At 31.4% G+C, this 11,901-nt stretch overlaps 1 protein-coding gene across 5 annotated transcripts in view; it reads right to left on the bottom strand.

Moving 5' to 3' along the window:
• LOC106457304 (double-stranded RNA-binding protein Staufen homolog 2-like) overlaps positions 1 to 11,901 on the bottom strand; it is a 37,180-nt gene that overhangs the window by 12,325 nt on the left and 12,954 nt on the right. For 4 of the 5 annotated variants that reach the window (XM_013916696.2, XM_022383166.1, XM_013916695.2 and 1 more), the window contains exons 4-8: positions 10,261 to 11,100; positions 9,719 to 9,865; positions 6,778 to 6,927; positions 5,655 to 5,718; positions 3,402 to 3,521 (exon numbers count right to left, since the gene is read on the bottom strand). In XM_013916696.2, the coding sequence (XP_013772150.1) occupies positions 3,402 to 3,521; positions 5,655 to 5,718; positions 6,778 to 6,927; positions 9,719 to 9,865; positions 10,261 to 11,100 (1,321 nt within the window). The remainder of the gene's footprint in view (positions 1 to 3,401; positions 3,522 to 5,654; positions 5,719 to 6,777; positions 6,928 to 9,718; positions 9,866 to 10,260; positions 11,101 to 11,901) is intronic. The other variant, XM_022383167.1, reaches the window with a different exon arrangement.

Below are 11,901 nucleotides of genomic sequence, written 5' to 3'. Positions count from 1 at the left end.
CATTTGGTTAACCATCAATGGAAAAAGCAGTTTTAACTGAATATATTTGGTTAACCTTCAATGGAAAAAGCAGTTTTTAACTGACTACATTTGGTTAACCATCAATGGAAAAAGCAGTTTTAACTGACTATATTTGGTTAACCATCAATGGAAAAAGCAGTTTTTAACTGACTATATTTGGTTAACCATCAATGGAAAAAGCAGTTTTTACCTGACTATATTTGGTTAACCATCAATCCCAAGTACAAGATCTAATGTTTAAGTGTAGCTGATTTAATAAAAAAAGAGACAAAATTACTTGTAGCTGTTTTACTTACATTTTGAAGCATTTCAGAATATGATACGCACAAAAAAACCACGATATCATTGTACAGAAGTTAGCTACGTTTCTTCCGATTCCTAAACATGAACATATCTTTCTGAAGACTGGTTAGTTACTTGTGTCTTCTACATTCACTACAAAATGATTGAAACAACTAAAGAACATGGATGCCCACAATGTTAGATATCTTATTTCACCTTGAGGTGATAACTGTCACTTTAAGCAACACCTTGCCGTATAGTGAAATCTGTTGGCATACAGATATGCTTCAGTCAGTTTATTTGTAAACTCACATTTTTAGTCAGAACTACTGGAAAGAAAAAAATTAACCAGATAATAAGGATTCTTTGTTGAATTCCAGAGACTATCTGTGCTAGCCATCCCTGATTTTGATGTGACAGACCAGATGGAATACAGCTAATCAACACCACCAACTCCCAATTCTTTTGTGGTTACTGGACATGAACCACAGAACCCTCAAATCCACAGGGAAGCTTGCTAATGGAACAACCATAATAATATCATCAAGACAGACAAATAGCATTAAAGTCATAACATACAAAGTTGAATTAAACATTACACAGCAGGCACCAAAGTCATGTCTATCACAGCAAAGTTGAATTAAATATTACACAGCAGGCACCAATGTCACGTCTGTCATAGCAAAGTTGAGTTGCACACTTGAATCTATAACCCTACAGGCACTGGTGTCATGTCTATCTTGATTTATACAACTTTGTTTTTAATAAAAAATACAGTCATACGTGTTTTCCAACTAAAACATTTTAGTGGTTCCTTTTGCCTCAGATTCCCAATTCTCAGATTTATATATAGAATTGTACAGCTGTCTATAGTCACAAGTTGTCATGGGGAACAGGTTGTACAATATAAATTAAATTTTGTTGGGGAATTCACGTGTATCCATAAAAACCAAATCAGATAAGCAATCAAACAAATGGTTTGACTTTAGTAGCCATTTCAATCCTACTGCCTTAATGCTGCAAATGATGAAGCAACTGGGTGAGAAGGTCAGTAAAAAACAGGTGAAGCCTACACCAAACTAAAGTTACATTTAATACCACCAAAACAGGGACAAGTCACTTATCCCTCCACTTTTCTGTATTAAAAACATTCACAACATGAAAACACCATTTAATAAAGGAAATGTTGTTTATTTATTATTGATTTTTTCCATTACACATACACACACACACACATGCAAGTTGAAGCAATAAATAATGATGATAATTGTATTTTTTCTAATTTAAAAACTTTTATCTTCAGAATTAAAAAAAAATTTATTTATTTAATTATATTTTGCAATCAAGAAAATAAGTTATCTTCATTCAAAATAACATTAAACCGTGTTATAAATTCACTGCATTTTCCTTTCTTTTAAAACCTACATTTTGAATGGCAGTCATGATTTCAAGCCTTAGCAGGATTTTCATGCCCATGGGCATTACTTTTTTCTGCATTTTTAAAAATTGAGTACTACAAAAATCCCTTAGTAGTTTGCACATACCAACTGAAGTCATTCTGATTCAAAACTACATGAAACTTTTCTGACGTTTAGTCCTCAAATTTTTCCTTGGCCTTTCATTTCTGGACAGAATTCTGAAGGTTTTTAGACTTAACCAATGTGCTAGACATTCTGAATGAATGGAAAATATCAATATGGGCAGATATATACAAGTTTGATTTGAAGGCTTCTTTAAAATGCAATTATATCTGTAAATTAGTGAGTAAAGACAATTTAAAAGGTCCCACTTTATGGTATGTAACTAGCAAAATTAACAATTACCTATCATGACAAACAATCCAATCAGAAATACAGCAATCCGTGTACCGAAAAAGGCAACACAACACCTTTCCAATTATCATTAATACCCTTTCATAATCCACTAATAGTGATGACAATTAATCTAATTATGTTTATCAATACAATATATAGTCAACTTTTATTTCAACACAAACTTCTAATAACAACTGATGAATGTAATTGGTATTGACATACTTCAATGGAGAGATTGAATTGGGTATGCTGATTGGCTTAAGCCTACATTATGCATGCCAAGTTGAGAAAATATGGACAAACATGTAGTCTTAGCCATATGACTGGCTTATATCGAGGTCTTGAGAACCTAGTGTGTGTTGATACAGCCTTCAGCAAACTGAGCTGAAAAAGTAAGGTTTGTTTATTTGTAATTAAGCACAAAGCTACACAATGGGCTATCTGTGCTCTGCCAACCACGGGTATCAAAACCCGGATTCTAGCGTTAAAAAAGTAAGGTGAAGTTTAAAGTTGGTTCGCCTGTTGTGTGACTGCTGGAATATATAATATAAGTTACAGGCATGTGTGAATCATAATATCAAATGTTTTATTTGGAAAGGAAGGCAATACAGTTTAGTAACAAAATGCAGAATATGGAAAGACGCTACACAGTCACGTGTAACGTATATCACATTTTAAGTTATATTTTTAAATTTTCTTCTGAGTACTTTAAAATTATCAACATATACATTTAATAACAAGGGTATGATTAAAACAAAATGAATGAAAAAAAAAAAGCTGATAAACTTCAATGAATAAGTTTGAGGACAGGCAGTTTCATATATAAAGCTGTTTTATTATTTATTTCACATCTTTTGAAAATTCTGGCAGATTTCTAACAACTATATAACCCCTCAAGTCTAAGTTGGTAACTCATGTCTGAGACACAAAACCAAACCTTATTATAGCTAATGAAAATAACAGCTGTACTATTCATTTTAATAGCCTCATAAAATATCACGTTGTAACATGCTCAATAGGTTCTCTAAGCTACTACGAACCATGTTGGATTGGCATGTGGCATCAATCAGCACAGCAGATCCTTGTACAAAAAGATTTATGAGCTAAAATTCTAACCAATAAAACATAAGTGCTATTTATTAACTGCTAAAATACAAAAATGCTATTAATATGTAGATAAAATTTAATAAAACATCTTGTCACATCCAATGACACAGAGCTTTTTTCACTACTATACAGTTAAGCAACCCACTGTAAACCATCCACTAATAAAAATGTACATACCAGTATACCCTTGCCCAGGGGGCTGATCACCAGTCAGACCAGTGGTGTCAGGCATCAGCAACAATCCTGGAACCAGCTGTCTTCCTAACTTCCCTTCACCGTCAAGTTTCTCGTTGATAACTATTAACAAAACACAAAGAGTATAAAATAACAATCTAAATACCATTTAATGTTAGCTTCTAGTTAACATTTTCATTTCTCACATAGTTCTGTATAAAGCACATCAAGCTGTCAGTTTTAATAAGTATTTAACCCTTTGATTCCAAGGTCCTTACATCATGTGGATGTACCATAATTCTCATTATATTTCATTCCAGAAAAAAAACTATTGGATGAAACTGTTTGAACTTTGAAGGAACTTTCCCAAAGGCATGTAGTTTTAGAAAAATAAAATTTAGCTTTGATATTTTCTTCTATTTCTATAAAAAAAATTCTTTACTTATTGTAGTTATATGACTTAGACTCTGAATAGTTCAAGTGCAAGGGGATTTTCACGCTAAGTATAAAAATACTATTTTGTATCTTACAGTTTTCATATTTCAGTTGCATAACCTCTAGAATCTCCATAATGAATGTCAATAGTAGTTTTTTTAATGTAAAAGTTTTTATTTTATTTTTAAATTTCTCTACCATATCACTAACTCTAGCTATTCTCATCAACACGAAATGCAATAAAACGTTTAAAATAGAAATATGTACATACCTCCTAACTCTTCGTCAAACAATTTTAAAATATCGTCTTTGGACTACGTGGGTAATTTCACGTCTTTACCCTTTTTTCCTTGGTTTATTTTTAATGTTTTCCTTTCCTATTTATTATGCATCTCGACACACATCAGCAGATGCCCACAGACGGTATCATCAGCACAGATATTTCAGCTTTTGGTAAAATGTTTTTGTGCTTGCTTAGTAAAGTAAGGCTCACAGAAGAATGCAAAGTTTGGGTTTCATTAAAAAATTAATAAACCTTTCAAACACAAAGTTTAAAACATAAAGAATACATCATTAGAAGATAAAAGTAAAACCTAAATACAATTTAACTGCTTATCAAATGTATATCACAGTGAGACAAAATATAAAGTGTTAGTGAGGACAAAACTGTAACAATGGTAGACTGGTTTGATGCACTTGTTAATTAATACTGCATGGCAGTTTTAAAATAACCATTGAGAGATTGTAGTAAATTGTTTTTTCCTAATGGTTATAAACATGTATGTCAAATAAATACATGTGGCATGCAACTCTCAAGTCTAAGTATAGAAGGTGGGCTTGGCTAATGTAAGGGAGTCAGAATATATTTCTTGCATTTTCTGAATTGACCCAAATGAACTTGAAACTTGGATGGGTAAATAGCACTGTAGGCATAGAATTCATTCTAGACATTACCTGTAACTGTGCACGTGCTATTATTCAACAGAAACAAAATGTTATGATCTGTGAACACTTTTGCATTGCATGGCAAAAAAACTGAAGTTTAAGTATTTTTTAAAGATTTCTTTTGAAATAAAGGAACTAAACTTAGATAAAATAAAACTTTGAATTATAACATACATGATAATGCTAATTCCATTAAAATATATTGATAGTAAAGTTGTTTAATTAAATTTAGAATGCAACTCCATAAGACCTCATGACATGCACAAAAACTCAAAATCACACAATCACTCTACCTTTTGTTTGTTTGTTTTAAATTTTGCACAAAGCTACATGAGGGCTATCTGCACTAGCTGTCCCTAATTTAGCAGTGTAACAATCACCACCCACCGCCAACTCTTGGGCTACTCTTTTACCAATGAATAGTGGGATTGACCATCACATTACAATGCCCCCATGGCTGAAAGAGCGAGCATGTTTGGTGGGACAAGGATTCAAACCTGTGGCCCTCAGATTGCGAGTCAAGCGCCTAACCACTTGGCCATGTCGGGCCATCTGTACCTTTTTTGAAAATAACACATATCAGTCTAACAAAATAAAACTGAGTGACTCAAAAAGTATGAAAATAGTAGAGTTACAAGTGCAATTTTATCTTGTCCTTCCATGGCCAAAAGGTCATCTTTCTTCAAACTATAAATAATGGTAATTCATGAGTGTAATATAAAATCAAGTTAAGTTATGGAATATAAGGCATTTATATGGATTCAAGTTTTGAAACTCATTTTGTCAAACAAAAGTTAATCTTTAAAGAACATGTGAAAGTTATATTTTTTTGTCAAGAAAAACTTAAAAAGAAAATTAAATTTGTGACTTGCTCACCATCATGTTCCAGAAATGTAACTTTTCTTTTTTCAATTTCCTGACTTTGGAACATATGACCATCCTAAGAACAAGAACAAGTTTTTTAAACTACACTTAAGGGTCTCTAATTTACACACACACACACACACACACATATATATATATATATATATATATATATATATATACACGTATCTTTAGTACAATGTTCTGTTGATTTTCTACTTCAAGAAGAACACCGATTTAAAAAAAACCATTGAATAAGTGGAAAAAATTAGCATAAATACTATACTTAATTCTTGTGAAAATTAAATTTGTGTTATGAGTTTATGTAAATTTATTCTAATTATGCTTAGAATATTGAGAATACCTAAATATTTTTGAATCCTTTGTTGTTTTCAACTGTCTATATTAAAATTTTTTAGCAAAAAAAAAAAAGCAGCAGTTGTTTATGTACATGCAAAAAAGCTTAAAACATAATTTATTAAGTGCTTAAATTGTATTTTAACAAGAAGCAGTGAGTCAAATATATATATAAAAAATAATTCCAGGATACAACAAGGATTATAAAATCCAGTTTTCATAAGTAATAACCTGGAAAATATGTTAAGAGATGCTTGGATCTATTACAAACAAAGAATCATAGTTTGGTAATTTTAATTTATTTTTCTAAATAACTGCTGAAATAGAAATAATCAAACTACACTTATCAATGCAAAAAACAAGACAAAGGAAATATGCATTTTTATAACTCACAATTCTATTTGGACTAATGATACAAATTATATAAATTAAATTGATTAGAATTCCATGGCACAACATGAGAAACTTTTGACGTTAACAAAGTCATTTGTTAACATAAAATTGAGTAACGTAATCACAACAGCTTTCAGGATTTATTAAACTAGAAATTATTTACCTCGTAAAATAATTCTCATAATACACCAGTTCAGATGATTTTTGTTGCCAGGTATCCTAGGCTAAAATTTAATAACACTTCACAATAACACTTTATTCCCAGTTGGCCATGACTTCTGGTAATATGAGAGACAAGCAATTATAGAAACACTGGCCAATCCTAGTCACCCAGAGTCAGACATTGTATTAATCAGAAACACTCCAACACAATTTAATCTCTTACCTCAATCCTTGCCGTTGAAGGTTTGATTGCTGGTTTCCCCGGCAGTGGGCGAGAATACCCCATCAACTGTAACATGGCATCAGCTGCATTTCTCTTGGCTGTCTTTTTGTTAGGACCACTTCCTTTTGTAGTATAGTTACCAACTACACACTGCAAAGAAAACCAAAACTGTTAAAACCCTGTTCTATAATATTTTAAAGGAGAATATTCAACCATCTGTGTTCTAAATTTTAACGAACTTAATGTATTGTAGTTTGTTTTCTTCTACATATCTAAAAGAAAATGAACTTTTATTTTTTAACAGCCTAAAAACAATCACATATTATTCCAGTTTCTCTTTTATTATGTTACTTTCCATTACTTTGGTTTCATCAAGACTTAACTGTTTCACCTATTATAGTAAGGCATTTAACTTGATTAATTACCTCCGAGTATTAATTACATCCATAGTGCCATATAAAATAATCAATTCATCAAAATTACTATTAAATCAACTGATTGAAATCTGTTTCCAATTATTAGTTTTACTGTTTTTTATTATTCCAAACATCTAATTAATTGAAATATTTATATTATGATTTCTCTTTTGTTTACTTTTTTATTATCTTCAGTTCATTGACCTTTGGGTCAGCATGGCCTAGTAATTAGGGGAGTTGCCACCAAAAATGTTCCCTTTTGGCCACAGGTTGTTAAAGTTGCTTTATTGTTCTCGAGTTTAAGGAAAAGCTATTAGGGCTATCTGACACTGAACCTAATTTTATTTATAACAGCCCATTAGATAGAAGGCAATTTGCTGACAGCACCCAAAACCAACTCTTAGCCTACTTCAGAGTTAAATAAAGTGTACATTTACTGTTTTTTTACATTATAATTTATAATTTGCTTAACTTTTTTCTTTAATGCTAAATAACCTATAAATTTACTTTTTTTTTACATTGTGTATTTGTTGTTTGTAACATCACACTCCTCATTTTTCATGTATTTATGTTCTGGTGGAAGTTGTGGCAGGCACCGACATACATGGAGACCACAAGTCTCTCATCACGGCAAATACTCACGAAGCAGTATTCTTTACCCACTTAGCCATACTAGCGACAAATTACACAAGTAAATGTATTCATCAATTTTCAATAAACATTAGCAAAATCTATAAATTAATGTAGCATTAAAATTTGCAAATATCAATCAATTTGTTGAGGTAACAAAAATATAAAATATTCTTCTACATTCTGGAATTAATTATGTACAAATAGCCTGCAATTGCAACAAAGTCTTCGTAAGATCTAAGTAAAATAAAAATTGTAACTTGACCAACCCTGGAAAAAAAAAAAGACCTTGACCCTAAAAGTTTTTATGTTTTTTCACTGACAAATGTCCAGTGAAAATAACTATGTTTACCGATTCATGAGCAAGTATCAAAATGAACCTATCCACAAAATGTAACTTTGATGTGAACTAACTTGAAATTATGTCAGGTTAAAAAGTCCACATTGTTGTGATCATAATAAGTTCATATTGAAATATATTAAAAGTTAGCTATCATTATTATTATGCTAATTTTTGCAAGGTTGGTACCTTGAATAATGAAACTGATAAACAGTTACTAATTGGACTCTGCTATATGTATACTGTCACTAATTAATGGTTAATTAGCAGTTGCATTTCTTAGGATCCATATCATGAATTATTTCAATTTTAAGTAAATCTAATCACACATGCATATTTAGTAGCATCAAACATCTTATGTTTGTTGTTAAGCTACACAATGGGCTATTTGTGCTGTGCCAACCACGAGTATCAAAACCCAATTTTTAGCATTGTAACTCTAGACACTTACTACTGAGCCACTAGAGGACAACAGTTTATGTAAATCGCACGTCTCTTATATTAAAAAAGTCTGATTAATATGCAGCAAAACGACTATAACCTATTATACATACTTTCAAGTATACAATCTATTTTGAAATTGTTTTATGTTTCATTATCAAAACTATTCAATTTTCATTAAGATAGAGTATGTTTATAAATGATCTCACTACTATTAAAACCGTACTAAAACTTATTTACAACAGATCAATCTTGCTTTTAAATCTATGAATACTTAATAAGCACAAATCACATAAATATGTCCATTCATTATCTAAAACACAAAACCAAAATGAACAACAGTTTATATACTTGCTGTGAAAATATCACTGAGATTATGTATTAAAATATTGTATGCGAAAAGGTTAAAAGGCATCAAAAAAATAAAATCAAAACTACATTAAGTGTTTGATAAATGAGAGTTCAGTCCCAGTTACATGAAAATAGCTACTTATTCGTATAAATTCTCAGCACAAGATTTTTGATAATCTGTAATTATCTATGAAGTTCTTCCAAAATAAAAAAAGGCCAAGCATTAATGATTCATTGTATCATCAAAATTGCTTAGAAATGTAAAACAGCTGTCACTAATCCTGAGCTCATAAACAAGTTCACAGAAAATAAATATCTTGTAAAGCAGTCATAAGTAATAAAACATTGACATTTTTTATTATTTACCATATACAAAAACAAATATTATAAATCACATATCTGAAAGGAGTAAGATGCAGGTGATGTACAATTATCACATGTTCTAACAGCAATTAAATTTAAGTTATTTTCTCACTACTTACCCCATCAAAGCAAAGGAAGGAAAGTTAACAATGTTAAAATAACCTATCTAAAAAAATCTTTATTCTTCTTGCATTATGAGCTAATTACATAGTTAATACTAACACGCTTTGTTGTTGGATTTACATGGTAAGGACATCACATTATACCAACTCATTGCATGGTATGACCTTGCAGAATTATCATGTTGTTATTGCTAAGGTCACACACCATTGGGTCAATGTTCCCTTTTAAACAGTTGCCACTGTAGCTAAGCCAAATTTTACACAATTAAAGTACAAACCTGCATAAGAAATTCTCTCTGACGGGGCTCACCACGTTCAGCTATGACAGCATAAATGGGTTCTCTCTCCTTTTTAGCTTGTTGAATCTGAATAAGTCGACTGATGGGATTAATTCCTTGACCATACTGTGGGTCTGCCTTTTGTTCCTTAATCAACCAAACACAAAAACACTAACTAATGCAACAGAAATAACGTATTACTCTGTATGAAGTTTTAGAATATCAGCATTAAAATGCTGTCACTCTGGAAATAAATTATTCCTAATTCATATGCCACTGTTACTTCCAAACTGCAACACTGCCTTAAATCATTATTTATCTTAAATTTTCAACTTCAAATCACACACACACACACAAAAAAAAACAACAGAATTTAAAGTTAAATTCAATATTCACATGTCACATAAATTTGTCAACTACTTAGTCAAGTTATCTCGTTGTTAATGTTAGAAATAAACCAGAAAAGGAAAATATATTACAATTGTTTTTTAAATAGAAACTTTAACTGGGTTGGGCTGAAACTGTATAAAATGCTTCTCTACCTTGATTAAGTTCCGTCCTTTCTTTTTAATGACTGGCTTTTTTTTAACTTTCTGCTGCATGACAGGTAGAGGAGGTAACAACCGCAGTTCTTCCAACATTTTCTCTGCTGCTTTTTTCTTTGATACTTTTTTCCCATTTCCCTCTCCTTCTGTCACCAGCTCCCCGACAGTGCAGCGGGTGACAAAGGTACGCATGTGGGGTGGGCCACTTTCTCTAGTTACTTCAAAGTTGACTGAAAAGCCTCTTTTCAAGGCAACTTCATGGACCAAACTAATGGGAGATTTTATTTCGATGTTTTGATCAAGCTCTGGAGTTTCATTTTCTGATTTTGTTACCTCGTTATGCTTGGTTACATTTTCTGGTAAAGGTATTTCTTTTAATGCTCTTAAAGCCTCTTCAGCTGCTGCATGTCTTGCTGCTTGTACTGTTATTCCTTCTCCAAAGAACTGACTGTTTCCAACTTTCAAAGCTACATAACAGGTTGGAGGAACCTTTGGATAGTGATAACGTTGATTGTACATTCCACGGAAGTTAAAGTTTGGCATAAAAGGGGAACGGGGTGGTTCAATTATCTGGTATATTGCAGGTTCACCTCTTTTCATAGCAAGAGCATTCAACTCCACAGTGGGAGTCATGGGTCCCTGATTTTTAATTTGACACTTTGGAGGTGGATGTTTTAGGGCTGTTTTATCCAAAGCTACAGCAGCAGCTGCATGTTGTGCTTTCTTGATGCTAGGTCCTGTAGCTGTATATTCTTCATTATCAAGTTTCAGTACAACAGTAAAATTCTTCTTGTGAGCAGGGCCAGACTGATCTATAAGACGATACTGATGTTGGACCTGAAAGCCACCCAGAAAACACAATATGGTTAACTTAATACAAAGAAGAATAAATGAATTGAGAAAGTATTTCCTTTTTTTTTTTAGTTTTAGTCTGAATGATTTTGAAAAGTAGAAAAATGCATTTTATGCACATTTGTAAGAATGTCTTAATTTTACTCTAAAATGTAATCACATGTGTACAGCTTACAAAACTTTAGAATTTTACATAAATTATATCACCGCACGTTTCTTTTCAAGAAAACCAACAAAATATACATTACGAACTAATAAAATAACCTGAAATAATACAAGAATAAGTTAGAATTTAAATATTTAAGTATATGACATAATGCTAAAGCTAGATAGCAATTACTGTTCAATCCATCCTCAGGATTCTAAATTCAAGAATATGCTGGACACTTAATTTTTTCTTCTTTAACATCCACAGTTTTGTAGGACTGTGTTCAAAGGATCATTCATTTGCCATGAATTTGAAGAAAGTTCTAAAAAAATTTTTTTTTCTCTTGTTGATAGAAATCATTTAACAATGTTTGAATAGTAATCACACATTAAATGTCATAGACATGGAAAATTTGATCTTTTGATCTGTATAAAGCCCATTATTAAAAAAAAAAAAAAAAAAAAAAAAAAGAACACCGCCGATGTTTAAAAGTCCTATGTTATGTCAGAACCACTGATAAATGAAGCCTCCCAACAAAAGAATCTTCTAACTCACATATAAACTTAACTCAGCTTATAAGAATGTTGTAAACAAAATACATCAACCATCTGATTTCAAAACCACTAATGTTATGTATA

This window comes from Limulus polyphemus, unplaced genomic scaffold (genome assembly GCF_000517525.1).
Source record: "Limulus polyphemus unplaced genomic scaffold, Limulus_polyphemus-2.1.2 Scaffold314, whole genome shotgun sequence".
Taxonomy (NCBI): domain Eukaryota; kingdom Metazoa; phylum Arthropoda; class Merostomata; order Xiphosura; family Limulidae; genus Limulus; species Limulus polyphemus.
The sequence above is the reverse complement of the archived record's forward strand: the minus strand, read 5'-3'. Positions and strand labels throughout refer to the sequence as shown.